This window comes from Akebia trifoliata, chromosome 5, assembly GCF_017979445.1.
Source record: "Akebia trifoliata isolate Shusen 1 chromosome 5, ASM1797944v1, whole genome shotgun sequence".
Classification (NCBI taxonomy): domain Eukaryota; kingdom Viridiplantae; phylum Streptophyta; class Magnoliopsida; order Ranunculales; family Lardizabalaceae; genus Akebia; species Akebia trifoliata.
The window spans coordinates 3,336,795-3,356,246 of record NC_141379.1 but is presented as its reverse complement, the minus strand read 5'-3'; the positions used below and the strand labels follow the sequence as shown (position 1 = coordinate 3,356,246).

General features: G+C 33.5%; 2 protein-coding genes across 3 annotated transcripts; one reads left to right on the top strand and one right to left on the bottom strand.

The window, feature by feature from the left end:
• Positions 1 to 39: 39 nt before the first annotated feature.
• Positions 40 to 4,082, bottom strand: LOC147401035 (uncharacterized). Its single transcript, XM_086442149.1, has 2 exons — positions 3,850 to 4,082; positions 40 to 629 (listed from the first exon to the last, which is right to left on the bottom strand). Exons 1-2 carry the CDS (start codon positions 4,047 to 4,049, stop codon positions 221 to 223), a joined length of 609 nt encoding a protein of 202 aa, XP_086298275.1. The 5' UTR covers positions 4,050 to 4,082; the 3' UTR covers positions 40 to 220.
• A 3,939-nt stretch (positions 4,083 to 8,021) lies between these two features.
• LOC147401034 (Core-2/I-branching beta-1,6-N-acetylglucosaminyltransferase family protein) lies at positions 8,022 to 19,135 on the top strand. 2 transcript variants are annotated; one of them, XM_086442129.1, is made up of 11 exons: positions 8,022 to 8,811; positions 11,091 to 11,207; positions 12,014 to 12,114; positions 13,462 to 13,533; positions 15,066 to 15,147; positions 15,280 to 15,360; positions 16,182 to 16,220; positions 17,266 to 17,331; positions 17,488 to 17,637; positions 18,361 to 18,489; positions 18,765 to 19,135. In XM_086442129.1, exons 1-11 carry the CDS (start codon positions 8,578 to 8,580, stop codon positions 18,810 to 18,812), a joined length of 1,119 nt encoding a protein of 372 aa, XP_086298255.1. In that variant the 5' UTR covers positions 8,022 to 8,577; the 3' UTR covers positions 18,813 to 19,135. The 2 variants fall into 2 exon arrangements, with proteins under 2 accessions (XP_086298255.1, XP_086298256.1); XM_086442130.1 differs by having other exon boundaries at positions 8,652 to 8,811; positions 11,992 to 12,114.
• The last annotated feature ends 317 nt before the right edge of the window (positions 19,136 to 19,452 follow it).

The following is a 19,452-nucleotide window of genomic DNA, read 5'->3' as shown; positions in this document are numbered from 1 at the left end:
CGAGTTTGACTTTGAATATTTTTTAGTAAACCCTAACCAAAATTTGTACAAGAAATTTCGAGGTAATAACCCTTAAACAACACACATCAAACACTGCTTAAAGATGAATAACAAGATTGCAAAACGACCCCAGAAACTTAAATAGGACATTTTTTTTTATTTTACTTGATTCAAACATTTATTATACAATGGACAATGTTAATATATACCCTTAATAGGGCTAACATCCCTCCTTTGTGAGCCCAGAAATATTCATCCATACTTCATTTACGCGTCCGTCAAGGTGAAATGACGCATTGTACTGAGCAATCGAGTAGGCTACGGTTGTTGAGTTTCCTGTGTGCAATCTACCTAAACTGGTTACTAGACCTTCTACTTGATTGTTGATAGTGTTATCCTCGGCAAACCCAGAAAACTTCCTAACTGCTACACAATGACGATTCCACTTGCCCAACTGCAAATTCAACTCGGGAAGGGGACGGGGAGGGTTTCCCTGGAATTTTGTGGACACATAGAGCCTCACGTAAAATTCTGATTTATGTGTCTCGGGGTTGATGCTTGTTAAGATAGGAGAAGTCTTTGTAATTTCAGAAGAATTAACATTAGCACCATGTATGTATTGGTACAACCTGAGGGGAGCAATATACTTGGTAAGTATCAATAAGGACAATCTGAGAATCTATATACATATATATATATATAATATATATATATATATATATATATATATATATAATATATATATATATATCAGGTTTTAAGAATTGTAGCAAAACTTTTATGATTTCAAAGAGATTAAAAATTACAAATAAACATCACTGGGATGGTTAATTCGCCATGGGCATACAACTCAGAGCAGCAACCATGGCCACCTCAAAGGTGTTGTAGCACAATCCGTCAAAGCAAGTATTTGAACAAAAACTGCCGTTCCATATGATCCCCATCATAACTCAAACAAATTCATAGGAAATCTTACTTAGCAATGTCTCGATGAAAGAAATTTCCCTAAAGATTATGTTGTATACAACATATTCTAAGTAGAACCTTACTTTGGACCAACAGATAAGATCGTTAACAAGAATATTACATGTGTATGTGCATGCGCGTGGGGGGTTGGGTGTGGGTGTGGGTGTGGTCAATGGATCAACCTAATGATGGTGATAAAACATCTATTAAGAAAGATTGAGATGTTAAAGAGTAAAGATACCATTTTCCCCGCTTGATGCTCAAAAAACATAACATCCAATACATGTTCTAAGTGTTGTGTAAATGTCTTGTATTTTGTTGCTCTACACAAAGCTGCAAGGGGTACGAAAAGGGCAATCATGTAATATTTTCTTAAGGGTTTTCTATTTTTTTTCTTTTTGGTGGTGGGGGGTTCTTATTTGAGGGAGACTTATATGTTTTAGTAACTCCCGGTTCTATAAATAGAGATTTCTAGGGCTGTAAAACGTATGAGAAAATAGTGATTGCTCTTAGTCTGTTTTGTGGATGTAAGCACAAAGCCAAACCACATAAATCCTTGTGTTTTGTGCGATTTTGTCTCTTTGCTATTTCAATTTTTTCACACTAAGACACCTACCCAACCTATCATAACTTCCCAACATCAATCGTAAATATAATCCTTTTTTTTTATCTTTTGTATTAAACTATAGCACCATCATACCTTTGATATAAGTTGTTTGAGGAGTTTAAGGGTTCTTCAAAGACTTACTACTCAGATGGGATTCAGATTGTGAGTCAGAGGGCTAATTTAGTGTACTTCCTTCAAAGTGATGGTCATCCCGACCATCGCTAATTATCACAAATACATCTTGTATCTTTAAAAAAAAAACTAGTAAGAAGAGCATAAATGAATAAGCATAAATTTATAAATGGGTAGTACAAGCTAGAAATTTTCAAATCCTAGTCAAAACTGTTGGTTTATGGCCCTAACTTGAGTTTTTTTGGTGTATCTTTTAGATGGGGGTGTGGGGGTCGGTAGGCTCAATTAGAGGCGTCCGTACAACTTCTGGGAGCATTTTTGTAATTAAAAAATGCATGTTTTATCTTAGGATGTCATATATATTCCAAGTTTAGAAACTCTAAAAAGTATTGTATTTTTTTCAATTTTCATCAATAAAGAATTATCATTGCTCTTATGGACGTAGGCAATTTTGCCGAACCACATAAATCTCTTGTATTCTTTGTTTCCTCCATTTTAATCTTCGTAATTTATCAATCTTAATCTGTCATTAGGAGTGTTTCCACAACAAAAATAAAGGGTAATAATTGGACTTTCAAAGAATCCAAGTTAAAAAAAAATATATGTTTTAATTGGGCATTCAAATCCTAAAAAACTCAAAACCAACTAGCACTATTAGTTCCTCAATCACAAGAAATGCATAAATTTCCAATTTCACAGATGCCATTCGGCCATTCCTCCGATCCAAACAAGCTGCACAGATAATCTGTGATTAAACTGAGCCAATATTTAATTTATTCTTCAAACCTAACAAATTAAAGGCTCCATATTTCCAATTCCAGAAAAAAAAAATTCTAAATAAACATGAAATCTTTAATAATTAAGTTCAAACTATATTATCATGCTAAAATTCCAATAAAAAGAAATATACTCTGAAAAATCTCTTTTTTTAATCCTCCAAACCCAACAAGAGCTCCACACATTTGAACTCCATTATTGAATTTCATGAGAATTCAAAATAAATTAAATTTATTCTTCAATTATATGAAAAAATGAAAAATTACTTGAAGGACCCTGGTGGAGGGATTTCTTTTTAATTAGTCCGTGAATTTTGGGTGATTGCTTGATAGTCCATTTAGTAAAACTTTCTTTTCTTAATGGTCCCTCAACCACAGCTCAGGTTATAATATTTTTGAAATACCTAAACTACCATTTTTTTCATCTTTTTCACATACTTAGGTTTTCCAACCGTGATTCCAATCATTTCCGACGATTTTTATTGTGACAAATGAAAATGATATACTTCTAATTTTAAGTATTTACATATTTTTAAATCTATTTCGACGATTTAAAATAAAAAATGAAGAATGAAACCAAGATTCAAAATAAAAAAATAATATTATAATGTCGAGCTCACCAATTTTTATTATTGAGTTCGACAATTTAAAAAAAAAATGTTGAACCTAATAATAAAAAATGGTGACGTTGACGCTGGTAAAATCCACCCGTTTTGATTTTTCTAATTTTCCGACTAAACTACATGGAAAGATGGACTAAATCTTTGATATAACAACTTGTGTAGATGATTTCAAACAAAAAAAATCATCCTTGATCGATTTTCATCTAAAAAGGAAATTAAAAAATTGAAAGAACAAAAAATAATAACTCTTTACATACATCTTCAAAATGCTTGAAAACCTTTGAAAATGACTTCTTCTTCCTCTCATATCCTTTCCATCGGAATGGAGTCTCTAAAACTTGACTAGGATGCCGGAAATCCAAATACGAAATTGGTGAGTTCGAATGATAAGGGCAGTTTTGACATTTCAAACGTAAGAGATGTGTGGAGTGAGGCTCAGGGACTTATTAGAAATAAAAGTTTTACTAAATGAACTATTAAGCGAAGCCTTAAAAATTAGGGATTAACTAGAAAAAAATCCCTCCGTCAGGGTCCTTTAAATAATTTTCCAAAAAAAACAAACTACACATTCTCAAAGAGAATCGAAACTACTTCTTATCGTACTAAGCCAATAATCAGAGCAAATTTATATCATTTCCAGTTTAAAGAGAGAATTAAACCAAAGTTCTTCATTAAATTCCCACAAAAAAAAAAAAAAAAGCCCATTAAAGAAAAAATCGCTTAACATGTAAAAAAAAAAAAATACCGGTGAAATCCTTGTTTTGTGGCCTTTTCGAACGAATTTTCTCGAACAGGAGCTATCATCCATGAAGATTCCTTGTAGAGTCTAATCTCGAAATCAGATTCAGAGTGAAGAACTGTGAATTGTGGTGATTCAATTCCATTGCAGAAGACTAGTGCGCAAAAGATGCAGAGAGTTGAGAGCAACAACTTCAGCTTCTCCATCTTCAACTTCGTTACAAAGAGAAGAACGAACGAGTGTCCTTGTCACATCTCAAGCTTAAATAAGTGGAGAAAAAAGATTTTAAATTTGGGTGATTTCATTCATACCCCTTCATATTTTGGTGAATATTTAACATACACCACTTGATCTTGGTCTTCTCTAATACACTAGTAAAATGACCTAAACACCCTCCATCATTAGCTAGACGAACCTTGAAATTTTTTTTTGTCATCTTCAAGGTTCTTATAGATGTAAGAATTGGCTCTACACTTTTCTTCTCTCCTAGCTCGGACAGACCTGCAAATCAGCCCACTTCGACGATCAAATTAGACAAAACTGATCAGTGTAATTTAGTGTTTTTGAGAGAAGAAGATATCGAACCTTTTTTACTCATAGTCTTCCTCCTTTTATAGGCGTTAAACTTAATCGTTTTCTGTGCCATCCTTTGAGGTGACTTAGGGCAGTTAGCTCACTCCCTGACATGTCAGCTACAGGAGTTGTTGCAACTGTCCTGCCACTTCTAAAAAAAATAGAGTTAATCTGACATGATGTGGGTTGTTAGGACTGTCCATCATTGGCACATCTGTCAGATCCGTCTTCCCGACCTACACTGCAGTTGCCCGGACTACTTCATTAGTCGATGGCTTAGTTCTGAGCTAGATATCCGTGCATCCGTCGAGATTAATAAATCGAGCAAAAGTCGCAGTTTGTCCGAGCTTAAAATCATTAATTCTGACCTTTATTTGAGTCACGTGTCTGTGCTTAAGAATTTCCCCCACAGTTCTCTAGAGGAAGAAGGCTAGATTGCATAGAATAAAAATAATTTACCATAGAAATTGACAGATTTTTTATAGAAAAATCAAGATTTGTAGCTAAAAATTGGAAAAGAGGGTATTTAAGTTATTTTATATTAGTCTATGGAGAAGAGGAAGGTCAAGGGGCATGTCATCAGTTTTAAAATATAAGGATTTCTTAAATATTCACTAATACGTGAAAAGTATCTCTAAATCACCCTTAAAAGCGGTCAAGGGGCATGTCATCTATTTTGTACTTTTAAAAGTTTCTTTCTCCCGAAAACTACTTTCTACTTTTGATGGTGCACCAAACAATAGTTTTTGTAGAAAAATAAAATTATAAAATTGGGTTTATAATCATTTTTGTGACCGACTCCAATTTGGGAAAATGCATAACTGTTTAAGTAATTTCCCTAAAATATTAACTGCATAATTTTCTCACGTTTTTTACATGATTGGGTACACTTTGAAACTGACTCGGACTGAGTTGATGAATGGACTCGACATTTTGTGACTTGACATGACGAGTTAGTCCCATAGAGCTCGATGGAGTCATCTTTGAGACGAGTTATAAAATTAAGTTCGGCTTAATTCGTCAAATGAATTTGATACTTAAAAAAGTTGGGTTTGTGCCCAAATTCTTAGAATAAAGGTTTGCAAGGCCAAAGGACACTTTAATTTCATCCAAAAATTAATTTTTAATTAAATGAGGCAGACAAGAGAATTTGAATTTAGATTATGTTTCCCTTAATATTAGTACAAGTGGTTCCTTTTTTCGTAAGTGCAACTGAGTGAACTAAATGAGAAAGTATACAATACATTCTGCCTTCACTTAAAAATCCTCTTCGTAGTATTAATTTCTGATATGGCCCACTTAATGGCTGGCCACAAAATGATCCACGGCTCAAATTTGATCATAGATGAGCAACCAAACATATTGTGTAGATTCTCATCCAACTTATTGTATTTTGCCTTCTAGAAGGAGACTAAAGAATAAAGGTCAAATTGATCAAAAAGACCTATTAGTGGTCGTACAAATGGAATAAATGCTTCTATGATGTACTAAATTAATTTATCTTTAATTAGTGGGAAATAATTGATCTTAGACTAACTACTTGAAATAATTATTTCTATATTTGAGTGAAAATTGAGGAGTGGGATCCGATTGGGTTCACATTGACCCGGCCGTACATATAGGTCTAAAATGGATCCCAGTTTAATTGGATTGTATTCAAGAACACCAATTTGAAATCCCAAAATGCAAAGGGTTTTGGATATTTTCTTAATTATATTACAAGTTTTGGATTTTTGATCATCTACCTAATATTCAAGATACCTATACTAGGGTTGTCAATGGATCCAGTTCGCATCGGTACCAATCTATCAGACTCGAAATTCTATCTTCTCTGATAACTTCAAATCTAGATCGATGTTATGGATTCCGTGAAGGATCCGATCTGATATCTTATTGGATAAGATCTGGATCAATTATGTCCCAATTCCAATAAGGACCCGATTCGATAATATGTTAGAAAGTATATAAATTATATTATATATATGTTGAGATGTATAAAGTTTATTTAGATTTTATATATAAAATCGGGTTTGTCCCGATTCTCACCCATTAATTCGATAAGGGTCCGATTCGATTCTTATCAGATCAATCCCAGATTGGATCTGATTCTTATTGGATTAGTACTAAATCAACCACGATCCGATCTAGACCTGATCAATTAAAAATCTAGTTCCATAATTGATCAGAAAAACCTTTCCATCAGATTATTATCGGATATGATTTTCATAGGACCTCTATCATCCGACCAATCTTTTGCCATTGAAATTTGTTTCACAATATATATAAAAAGAGTAAAATTTAATAAAGATGGGATACATCATATTTTGATACTTGATGAAACACAAACTAACCACGTGTCCATGTAAAATTACAGACAAGTAATTCATGTTGTTAGATCATGGCGCATGCATATTGGACCCATTTTGTTGCTAGACATCTAACTGTGAAACAATGATTGGATATCGATAAATCTATTTCAAAATATAACATTGTTTTACCTAATAAGATAAGATGCTTTGCTTTCATAAAAAGTTTTCCACCTAAACCAAACTGTCCAAGGGATGATACAACCACATACCACAAGAGAGCCTCTATTTCCACATCAGCTTTTAACTTACAGCACCCTAAGATGCACACTTATATCTTGGATTTCTATAAAAACAAGAAAATTATTTTTCAAAAAATGTTTGTCATCATTTAATATGTTGCACATTGAAAAAATATCTGAAATAGATCTGATTTTCAGTTTTGTGGATGGGGAAATTGTGAGAGTGAGAAAATCATTTTTCTTGTGATTGCGAAAATGTACATGTTTGCACTTGAAAATAACAAATTTTTAAGGAAAATAATTTTCCAACCAATTTTTTCTCACAATTCATACAAACCCTAAGTCAAAAGTTGAGTCTGGTCCAAGTCAAACTCAAGTTATACTGAGTCAGATCAAGTCATGATCGAATCAGGCCGATCCCAATCAATGAGTGCTTGGAAGCCGAACCCCCCAAACCATGATCATGAGTTTATAACCACCGTTGCAGGTAGTATTTATGTTAGGTTGATTCTTTCTTTATTTTAATCAAGAAGAAACGTAATCACACTTTTTTATTTGCTTCAATTAGACACTTTGTGAGCATTTTTCTCTCATCAAGCAACCTTCCGACAACCACATGTTACTTCCAACATTTAATTTTGGTGACTTGGCTACCTTTTCTTACCAAAGGTTGAATATAAGGATTTTACCCAAAACTTGAAGATGGCTGAATTTATGACAATAAATCAAGCAAGGAAGGGCATTTAGATAATTTTGGATTAGTCAATAAGAGAAGACCGAAGTCAGGGATCATCAGTTTGATAAAAAAAAGAACTTAACTTTTTGGGGCCGTAGGATTGTGCTACGTGTAGGTTTGTGGTAGAATCAGTGAGATTCAACGACCAACGGATCGTGACAAAGTGTCCGTCTATGAATGACTTGCAACTCGTAAAAAGGACAAGAAACGGGTAATTTCGTTATTTTTCAATAAGGTAGGGTTAGTTAGTTCCATTGGACCAATTATTAGTTATAAATAAGGTTTGATCCCGTGCAGCACGCATGTATATAAAGAATTAAGTTCGTCGTAGATACATCAGCAGTCTCTTCGAAGTCCACGCGACTCTCGAAATTTCTGCAAATCAGATTGTTTCATAAGCTTCTTATGATCTCCTCCTTCAATCGACTCTGTTTTGAAGCTGTTCATGTGATTTCAGCTGGTAAATCCGTGAAAAATCACGGATTTCTAGCTCTTCGTTCCCAAATTAAGCTAATTTATACGTTTTTAGATTTCTAGTTTCATCTGCAACCACAAATCGAAGATCTAGAGTTATTTTTCCTCTGAAAATCGGCGGTTCGGAGCGAGAAAATTTGTGTGAAGTTCGTCGATTCAATGTCTTTAGCAAAGACGATGAGATCCTTAGCTTAAAGCCTTCAGTGTGAACTTTGCTTGAAATTGAAGTCTTTAACATGAAATGCAACTTTCATTTTCATCAAATTTCATGTTTTTGCTGAAATTTTAGTGGTTCTGGGAAGAAAATCAACTAAAGTGAAGATTGCACATTCGAGCTGTAGTAGAATTTCGGTTCGAAAGTGTTGTTGGAGATGATCGAGCATTTTAACTGAACTGTGAAGTAATGAAGCGGAGGAGCACTCAACAGAAATCTAACTGTAGATGGAAGAGAAAGCTTTTTGTGGTGATTTTGTTGAGCTTTTGTTTTGGAAGTTTAATATTGATGCAGACACAGTACAGTGGAATCAATTTGTTTATGACATTGCCTCCTCCTTTTGTTCAAAGACCTAAGATAGCGTTTCTTTTTATAGCAAGAAATCGACTTCCTTTGGATATCGTTTGGGATGCATTTTTTAAGGTAATTTCTTCTCCTCGAATGTTATTTCAATAGTATTTGTGTGAAATTGTTTCAATTGATGTCTAAGCTTACACTGATCATGATTTATAGGGCTGAAACTTCAGGTGTATTTAGAAAATTTTAGAATTGATATTTGTTTGTTTTTCAACCTCGTTAACTCTAGAACATTTTTTTCTAATTGTTAGTTATCAGATCATTTGCTAAAGTCTTATGCATTCTACTGTTCATGGATTCTAATGTCATCGGCAACCTCATGAGTCTCACTGCCTGATCCGATAATGTGGCCAGCTGTCGGCATTCCTTTTTCTCTGATCTTGGGAAGAAAATTATTAAATTTTGACATATTTCTATGAAACATTTATTTCCACAAGGTGTCACATGAAATTTAACTGGCATTGTATTTTGCATGTATAAATTTGATATAAATCATTATTCAATTTGTGAAATGTTTCGATGAGTAATGAAATTTGATTGAAATGGTTTTTTATTTTTTTTTGAAAAATTATTCAAAAAATATTGATAAAAATTATAAATTTCTTGTAGAAAGGACTTATAAATTACACAAGTAATAATAGCATTCACTAATAAAAATTGCACATAATATTCTTTCATTAATATAAATGAATCATGATTAGTTTGGTATTCCATCATCTTATTTTGATGTACTCTAAAAGCATCTCCAATGGCGTCTCAAATGTTGGAGATGGTCTGGGCATATTAATACATTCATATAAGCACACATACAATCATCTATGTTTTAATTAATTAGATACTTTTGTAATTTATTCATACGTATTTAAAAAATAATAATATAATGGCACATGAATGCAATACTTAATAGTTTCTTCATTTCAGAAAATGTTGTACATATTAAGATGTATGTAGTTAACGTGACATAATTATTCTTATTTCCATATAAGTACTATTGTTTTTCATTGTTGGACTCTCAAATACTTAGGCACATGCGTAACAGAATGTTGTGGATCTTCATTTCCACTTCATATATTTGTTTATTGTATTTTGATGACTTAATGAGTGAGTTCTAAGGCATATTTGATCATTTACTGTAGTTTCAATGAGAATTTTCTCAATATTTTTGTCATTCCACAACATTTTCATCATTCCCAAAAATTAAATTAATTAAATTAATTTCCACACTGATCAAAATATTTCCATTTCCAGACTGAACAAAATAGATATTGAAATCAAAATTTAATACCTTGCTTGAGAGTGTTAAAACCTACCACTTTTTCATTTTTCAAATTCAAGTTCTGAAAATGGGTTGTTACTTTCTGCTCTTTTCAAAGTAGTTACTTTACCCATATTTTGTGCTAACAATAGCACATTTAGTTTGTCTACCATATACTGTATATTGATGCAGAAACAAATTGAAGTGAACTGGCACTTCAAATGGTAAAAATTTACTATTTGAACCATTTCTCTCCCTCGTGTTTCCTCTCATTAGCCTTTAGCATTTCCCAAGTCTATGACTACTGACCATCATTCTGAGTTGAAAATCCATCAATTTATCCTAGATTTCTAGGCCTTTGAGGGTTAATGTATCTCCTGTACTTCTTATTTTTCTTTTCAGGGTTAACTTATGTTTTATTCTGGGAACATATCTATACTTTCATTTTCACTTCTACTGGTATATCTAAATAGGGTTTGATCCCAATTTTATGTATTTTTTGACGGAGTCGCAGTTAGTGCTTAATAATGTGAAATGAGGTTTTGAGCCCAGGTCAGTGGTTTAACACTCACAAACATTCCTAATTTAGTTTTATTTCTTATTGTTCGTCTGATCTCAGAAATTAAGAAAGTGTGTACCATGGCTTTATTTTTAAAGTGTATGAAGTTCAGGGGTGAAGTATAAATATGATATTGATTTCCTTTTGTTATAAAACAGCAAATCCCACTACCCATGTTTGAACAATCAACCGAGAATTATGTGTGTGTGTGTGTGTGTGTGTAATTGTCTTAAACAAATCTTGTGGTATTTGAGCTTATTATGAATTTGCTCTCCCTTCAGGGTTAATCTGTTTAACAGATTATTTTTTTCTTTTTCACAAAGTTTATGCTGTACCAGTTGGATGCCTTGTGTTCCCTTTAGATTTTTTTTTTTCCAAGTTAATTCCCAATTAATTTTCTAAGTGATGATGAAAACAAAGTGGTTTGGTTGATTACTATCCTGAATTCCAAAACAGAGGTTTCTTATGGAATATGGATTTCTTTCATATTTACATTAAAGAATCAATGTTATTTATTTTATTTTTTTGCAGGAAGAGAAGGAACACAGATTTTCAATTTTTATTCATTCTAGGCCTGGGTTTCTGTTCAACAAGGCAACCACAAAATCTGCCTATTTTTATGACCGACAGCTTAGTGATAGTATACAGGTGTGCAGTTCTTCCACTGTAACATGTTTGAACTTGAAACATGACTAGTATTTATTAAGTAACTACATGCAGTTTCTTCCATATCTTCTCTTGGTGTCTACATGTAACTAGAATTGACCTCATGTTTTTGTATTTATTAGGTAATTACTGAGTACTGACAAGACTATTATTTATTGTAATGATCTGACACTGGCAAGACTAGTTTTTATTGCAATGACCCGAGGCATCTCTATTTCTACAATACTGAAGGAAATTGGGAAGTTTTCTCAGATGTTATGGTGCTCATTTCCAAACAATGGCTATAATATAAATTAGATTTTTTGAAGAATCTTGTGTCCCATTAGGAGAATATTAACAATAATTGGCTTTAATAATATGGACCATCTTTTAAATTATTCTGAGAATGAAATATTCAAGATGTTGTGATATCCTACATTCCCGTAATGATATGGAAACTTCTGCACGTGCACATTCTTCTTGTTAGTCCACTACATGGCATTTGAGGACTCACTTTCAAGTACAGCCTTCACTAAGTCGAGACATTGGTGATTTTACCCCATGAAAAGAGGAAGTGAACTGGCTTTATTAGAATCACCTTCAACTACAATGTCATGCTTTAGATATTGTTGACATAAATCTATATTAATTTATTTTTTAACTGCAGAAATAAGATTGCATCTTACCTCTATATCATAGGCAAATATACATATATTTTAATTAAACCGGCCTTACATCTTATCATAACAACGTATTCATGCTTTCACATTGGCTCAATAATTTATAGTTTACTTGCATTTCAATTCCAGGTAGATTGGGGACAGGCAAGTATGATTCAAGCGGAGCATATTTTGCTAACACATGCACTTAAAGATTCTTATAATGAGAGATTTGTCTTTTTATCAGACAGGTAAGCTTTAATCATAATAAGGGCAGGCAGAGATCGTTTGACATCATGCATGTATCAATACACATTCTGTTCTATTTGATTTTTTTTACTCTATTTGTCTGGCTTCTTTTTTCATAAGCCATATTGTATTGATCAAGCGATGCATATTCATTAATGGAGAGAAGAGTGTTAAAATTTTGTTAGCCCTTGCTCAGTAATTAACTAAGTTCATAATTGTTTGAATATGCATTTGACATATTTTTCTACCCAATATATGTTTGTGTCTTGTGGTAAAACAACTCTTTCACTGGTTTCGTAGGCAGTTAAGACTATGTAGTGTGTACGATCGCTGATAAATTGTTGAGTCAGGTAAAATCATTAGCTTGTGATTGTAAGCTACTGACTTTTGAGCATGTACATGATAATCAGAGTTGGTGACGAATTCAAAGTTTCTCCATCATTGAGATTTTGCAAGCCAACCATCCAACTTAAAAATCTCCATATGCTTAGCTTCTGATCTTTGTGTCTCAACTGTGATACGCTATTGGTTACATTATTGTGTGAATAGATCACCAAAATGAGGTTATGAAAACAGAAATAGGAGATGCAATTATCTACTGAGGCCCTGTATGGTTGGAATACTTCTTTAAAAATTTTTCTTTGAAAAGTGTAGTGTTCTGTGGTAATGTAGAAATATATCCAGAAACGTTTTTTACCCAAAAAAAAACTATTTGGTTAACATTTTGTTGAAAAATGTTCCAGAAAAAATAACTCTGGGTGTTACTATGGAGCCTAATATGAAAAGTTGGAAGTAAAAATAGAAGATATTTCATAAAAAAATTGCAAATCATTTTCTAACGTTTATTGCAATGGAGCAGCACGAAGTTAAAAACTACTTAAAAAATCTATTGAACAGTGAACTTTTAAATCATGTTCTTCTAGGATTGCTGGATTCCCATATATAAGCGTTTAAGCTTGCTTGTTCTATTTTGTGAATTTCTTTGGCAGTACTTAATGTTCTATATCGTGGTATTAAATAAAAAGATTAGAACTTACAAATCCACTACTGAATTAATTGCTGACATTTAAACATCATTAAATGAATTCTGTTTTGGACACCTATTCCTTTGTATCACAAAGATAGCCAAACCAAGTGGAAACTAATTTGTTTAAGTAATATATCTTCATGTGATTCAAGATATTAATTAGTGATGAATATACCCAAAACTACCTGCTCTCCTCTTTGGACATGTCAGTGAGACATTTGATGTATTGATTTTCTTTGATATTATTGTGGTTGACATTTGGTAGTAAAATCTGATTCATGAGTTAAAAAAGCTAAATTCATTCTGTTTAATCTCATTGCAGCTGCATACCTCTATACAACTTCAGCTACACGTATGATTATATATTTTCAACATCAACTAGTTTTGTAGACAGGTGGGTGAGATGATCATTTTTTCTTCATGGATGAAATATGTTGATTATTAATCTGTCTTGCATCAGTTTTTTTCTGTACATAATAACTAGTTTTTTGATGGGCAAAAACTTCTCATATTTGTAGGCTGGTTACATGACATTTTTTAATAGAACATTAGAACCTCACGCAATGAAAGAATACTTGATACAATAACATCAAGTAGAATATTATGTAAAAGAAAATAAAAATGTCAGGTAGTATATTGTTGTAGTATGTGGCTCATATTGAGTGGAACACGTACATAGAGAAAGCAGGCAGATGTCAGAGTGGAGAGAGGGGAGTGTTGCATTCCTCACTCTGCTCGGAACGCATAACGTACCGAATGGAACGGAGTGGAACGACGTTAAATCTGTAACCCTAATTTGACATATAGTGAAAATTCAGCTCCTCGCTCTTGTGGATGTAGGCACACTGCCGAACCACGTTAAATCTGTGTGTTTTTATTTCTTTCTTGTTTTTCTCTTTTCGTATTATTCATCATAATTGGCGTGCGTTGCACAACATATATCAGTTAGCTAAATATGTCATCCCTTTAACAGTTCAAACATGTGTATTTTCAGCTCCGATCTTTTTTAAATACTTGTATGGAGAGGGCAATATTTTTTAATAACAAAGTTGAATTCATATTCCACCAGATGAAACTATAAAGAAAATAAAAATTGTATAAAAACCAATCAGAAAAGGTTCTGTTTACCGAACCTAAATGCATGAAATGGAATGGCTGCTGGTAAGCATCTGTTCTCTGAAGTCAAAAAGACAGAGTAATGCAGTATTGATTTGGTTGGTCTGTCATCTGAGGTTTGTTTGTCCTCCAATCTTCAGTTTTTTTTTTTTTGCTATCTAATAAGTGTGATAAAAACACAATGTTATGATATAAGTGTACAGGGTGTCAAAATTTCATGATTCAGGGTCTGTCATTTGTTAGGGTTTATTAGCTGCTTTTAACAATATTCTCATTTATAATAGTATTTATTTAGTTTAAACTGAAGGACCATATATCTGATTCTGTTTATCTTTGCTAATTTTTTTGGTGAATGAATCGAATAAGAACGTGTTTTAGTGTTACATTGACTTCTTTCCTTCCTGGCCTTGCCTTGCCTTGCCAGTTAGCCCCTCTGTCTTGTCTGTTTGTATTATAACCTTATAAGTAAGTAGGAGCTGTAGGCAGTTTTATTTCTGTTTTTTCCATATCATTGGTCAGATTAGGGTCAAATACTATCATCATGGAGCAGAGTTGCTTCAGTTGAGCTCCTCGGCCCTAAGAGTGGTCTGGATAGTTGGTTTTTGGGTGTCTAAGCATACTGCAGACCTAGTTAGGGACCTTGTTCATTCCTTAGTGGTCTCTGTTTTCTTTTCTCTGTATAATTTTTCTATACTGTAAATTATTTTTGTAAGAATACTGAAATTGTATTCGTGAAATATGAAATCCTTGGATGTCCATGACATGGTCACCAGGTTCTAATAGCATCTTGTCATATAATGCTGGAAGCAGCTTTGCAGATACAAAAGAGGGTCGCTACAATCCCAAAATGGCTCCTGTTGTTCCTGTGCATAATTGGAGAAAAGGATCTCAGGTACAGCTTCATTATTTTGTGGTTTTGAAGGCTGCCTGAGCTAATTGGAAACACTTCAAACTTTCGTCTATCGTATATTACTGGGGCATAAAGTTTGTTTATAATCTTACCTTTTGCTGCCTTTTCTGGTAGTGGGCTGTTTTAACCAGAAAGCATGCTGAGGTTGTAGTGCAAGATGATACGGTTTTCCCTGTCTTTCAGCAGCATTGCAAGGTTAGTTAACTTAAAAATATGTTGGTGAATATTGTTTATCCAAGAGATTGCAATTTATTTACATGCTTTATGATGAGCTTTGTGATCAAGCTGACTGCGGTTTAGTATCATGTAATGTGATGATAGCTTATTTGAGCATATTTGATTATACTGACATTTCAAGTTCGTAATGATATAGAGATAAATAAAACCCAATCCCCAAGTAGAAAGGAAACAAGATCTCACACTTAATCGGAGAAAATTGGGTGTGATTGGCAATCCAATAGCAGATCCTACCCAATCCAAGCTGAAACTAGCTTGAACAGCTATCTTTGTATCTCATCTTCTTTGGGTTTCTGAATTTGAGCAAAGAATCACACACAATGCATTCAAAGTTTCATTCCGTTTTAGAATGTTTGGTGGAACATTTTGGTTTCTGCCAAGACTGGAACAAAACATCGACCCCAAAACATTGAATGTTTCCACTTGTCTCAGAATCTCTTGAAACGTTTTGGTCGAGATAGTCTTGGTTTATCTCCAGACCGAGACATTGCATAGATTCAGGATTTTAAACCTTGGTCAGTGCTACACCCTGCACACACATGGACTTTTTTCCTTTTTAGTTTATTGGGAACTTCAAGAAGTTCAGCTAAATTCTAACTCTGAGGCAAAGGACACAAGATTTTCACCACTGTTGAGTCAACAATGCAACTGGATATCAATTATAAACAGTTGACAGAAAAGCCAATTTTTGGGTTTTGTTATGGATATTGTTCTGATACCCTTATCCCATTCTGTGCAATTTGTAGCCATCTGATGTCATTCTATTGTCAATTATGCAGAGGAGATCACTACCTGAGTTTTGGCGGGATCGTCCTCTTGTGAGTATTATTCTTTACTGCTTCAACCTAGGGGTGCACATGGTTCGGATTGGTTCGGATTTTGACAAAATTGGAACCGAACCAAGCATGATTGGTTCTACAAATTTGGAACCGAACCAATCCAAACCAACTTTGGTTTGGATTGGTTCGGATCGGATCTCGGTTCTCATACTTATTATTTTCAATACTAAAATTAAAATAGTTAAAACTTAAAACTAAGCAAAATAAATATTAAACAAAGCATCACACATAACACATAGCATGCTTAAACAAAACATCAACATACTTATTATTTCAACATAAACAAAGCATCACACATAACACAAAAATAACAAACCCTTAGTCCAATCTTACATCGGTCTACCTATACACCAAAAATTACTGGAATTTATTTAAAAAAATGAAAATTCCATGAATATTTCAAGTGGGGGAGTGATCGATAAAGAAATTCTTATAATTCAAAGATTTGTAATTAATGAAAAGAGAAAGAAAATAAATATTAGAATCATATTCAAATATGAGTGTGATACAAAACACTTATAAAATGAAATAGAAAGGAAGCTCAAATTCATTAGGAGAAAATCATTCTTTTTTGAAATCTATTGTTAAAGCATATAAAAATTAGTACAAAATATATATATTGGAATAGATACTTTGGATTAGTTCGGTTCTCGGATTGGTTCGGTTATACTATACCCCTAATCTGGGACCGAATCAAATCAATCGGATTTTTTTTTTTTACAATCCGCACCCGAACCAAGCCATGCTCAATCCGAACCAATCCAATCCAAAAGGCTTCGGATTGGTTCGGTTCTCGGATTTACCCAATCCAGTGTGCACCCCTACTTCAACCAATATAATCTTGTAATTACAACGTTACATTTGAATTAAAGTACTTCATATGAATGCTATAATAGGAAAGTTAAAATAACTATTACTACAGGTTTCAAATATATTACATATGTTAAGCGCACAAATATCATGGAGCTGAAATTGGTTTCGAGGTACAATTACAACTCCATATCCTCATCCATTTTTTGTGCAGCCCGTAGATGCATCCAAGGAACACAACTGTATACCGGATGAGCATTATGTTCAGACCTTGCTGGCCGTAAGTCAGTCCTCTGCTTCTCGAGCCTTAAATTGTTGTTGTCTGCTTGGATGATTTACAGCCATGTTTCATTGGATAAGATACAACCATATATAAATATCAAAACCCCTTTCATTTTTTTTTATATTTCTAATCTTCTCTATATTTTCCATCCAGCAAAAAGGACTTGAAGGGGAAATCACTCGAAGAACCTTGACGCATACTTCATGGGATCTTTCAGCCTCCAAAGATCGTGAACGGCGTGGATGGCATCCTATGACTTACAAGTTTTCAGATGCTACTCCCGAGCTAATCCAGTCGATAAAGGTATGCATACTTCTTCTATTGGCTTTCAAACCATCCTTTGAGTAACTACATGTCGATTGTGATTCTCATCCCATTTTATGCATAAAAAATGTACATGTTCTCAAAGTTTCTCATAACTTTCCAAAACCTTTATATAGGTATGTACCAAGGGCACAGCTATTAGAATTTCTGTCATACTGGACACATAGGTACACCAACACACAGTCTATCGTGTTTACTCTTTATTTTAATGATTTTTACTAAAAATGACTTTGAAAAGAGGGTTGATGAATTAATCCATTTTCCATACAACTAATTAGTTTAACCATGATACGGAATTAGAAATCTACTTTGAGTTATATGATTTCTATATAAAAGTTCTTTTACTAATCATTTTTAATATTTAAATTTAAAATAGTGAGATAATTATAGGTGATATCATGTTTGTGTTTTGGGCTTGTCATAGGCATCATGTCAGACATCTCATATATCCATGTTGTTCAATGACTCATTTCCACATGTCCTCATTACATAGCTCCAAAGCGTAGCTAATGTACTGGAATTTTCAAACATAAACCTTTGTGCTGGTAGAAGATACATTTGCAGTGTTGAGGTCTACTTTTTCAAAGGGGAGGAAGTGTAGACTGTATTATTGAAATTGTTTGTCATGATATTTGGTTTGAGAGGCTGACTCGATGAGCTGATAAACATCATAAGATAAAAGAATACTCTCTGAATGTGTAGGGAATAGATAATGTGTATTACGAAACTGAATACCGGAGAGAATGGTGCACTAGCAAAGGAAAACCGGCCCCATGTTTCCTCTTTGCAAGGAAATTTACTCGTCCTGCAGCTATCCGGCTCCTTAACACGGTAAAGTCTTTAATTCTTACTTGATAAAAGAAAATGGAAATACCTTTAATTTTTTGTTATTCTAGGGAGAAAATAAGGGTGCCAGTCCAGAACATGTACCAATAGGTTTCTCATGATTCAAAATTTTATACCGTCTGGGAATGTTTTAGCAGAAAATTCTGATTTTGGTCAAAATTGGAATGAAACATCGGATGTTTAAAAAATGTTTCAGAATGTTTTGGTTGATACAGTTTTCATATGTTTGTTTGTTTGTTTGTTGACTGGCCATTGTGCAGCCTGTTAGGGGAGAGCTCTCAACGAAGGACCGAGCAATTTCTTACTAACACGAGGTAAATGATTGTTGTTTCACGCAAGAAAAAAAAAATCACTAGGGATGATATAGTCCACGGGAATTAAAAAAGAAAAAAATCTAACTCTCAAGTAAAACAGTTGAGAGATGTAAGCTAAAGGGAATGATGGTAATGAGGTGAGGTGTTCTCATTCCCATATAATATACAGAGAGAAAAGAATAATTCCTCGTATATTCGTGTGATCTGTCAAATCTTATATTTTCCGTTATAGATAAATGATAGTGTCATACACTGAACCTTGAATTGATATGTTGGGGAATTTGAAAATTGAAAAAAAATAAAAGGGAATTCCCCGATTTTCGAGGGATCGGAAGATCATTATATCAATTTTTGGGTTATCATACTTCTCGAGTAGAGTTTAAAGCAACGTTTTATAGCACATCTAAGATCGAGACAACGCGTCCGATACATCTCATATCATCCACCAAGGAATTGGATAGGCAAGTTAAACGTATTGGACAAAATTTAAAATCATGGCTCACTTGTCTCATTGTTGAACAAGATGACTCAAATGTATTGGAAAACTCGTTGTTAATGGATGAAAAGTCAAAATGAGTTTTAAAACCATGGTTTAAAAGGATTTCTTTGAAGACTAAGTATTTAGAAGGGAGTT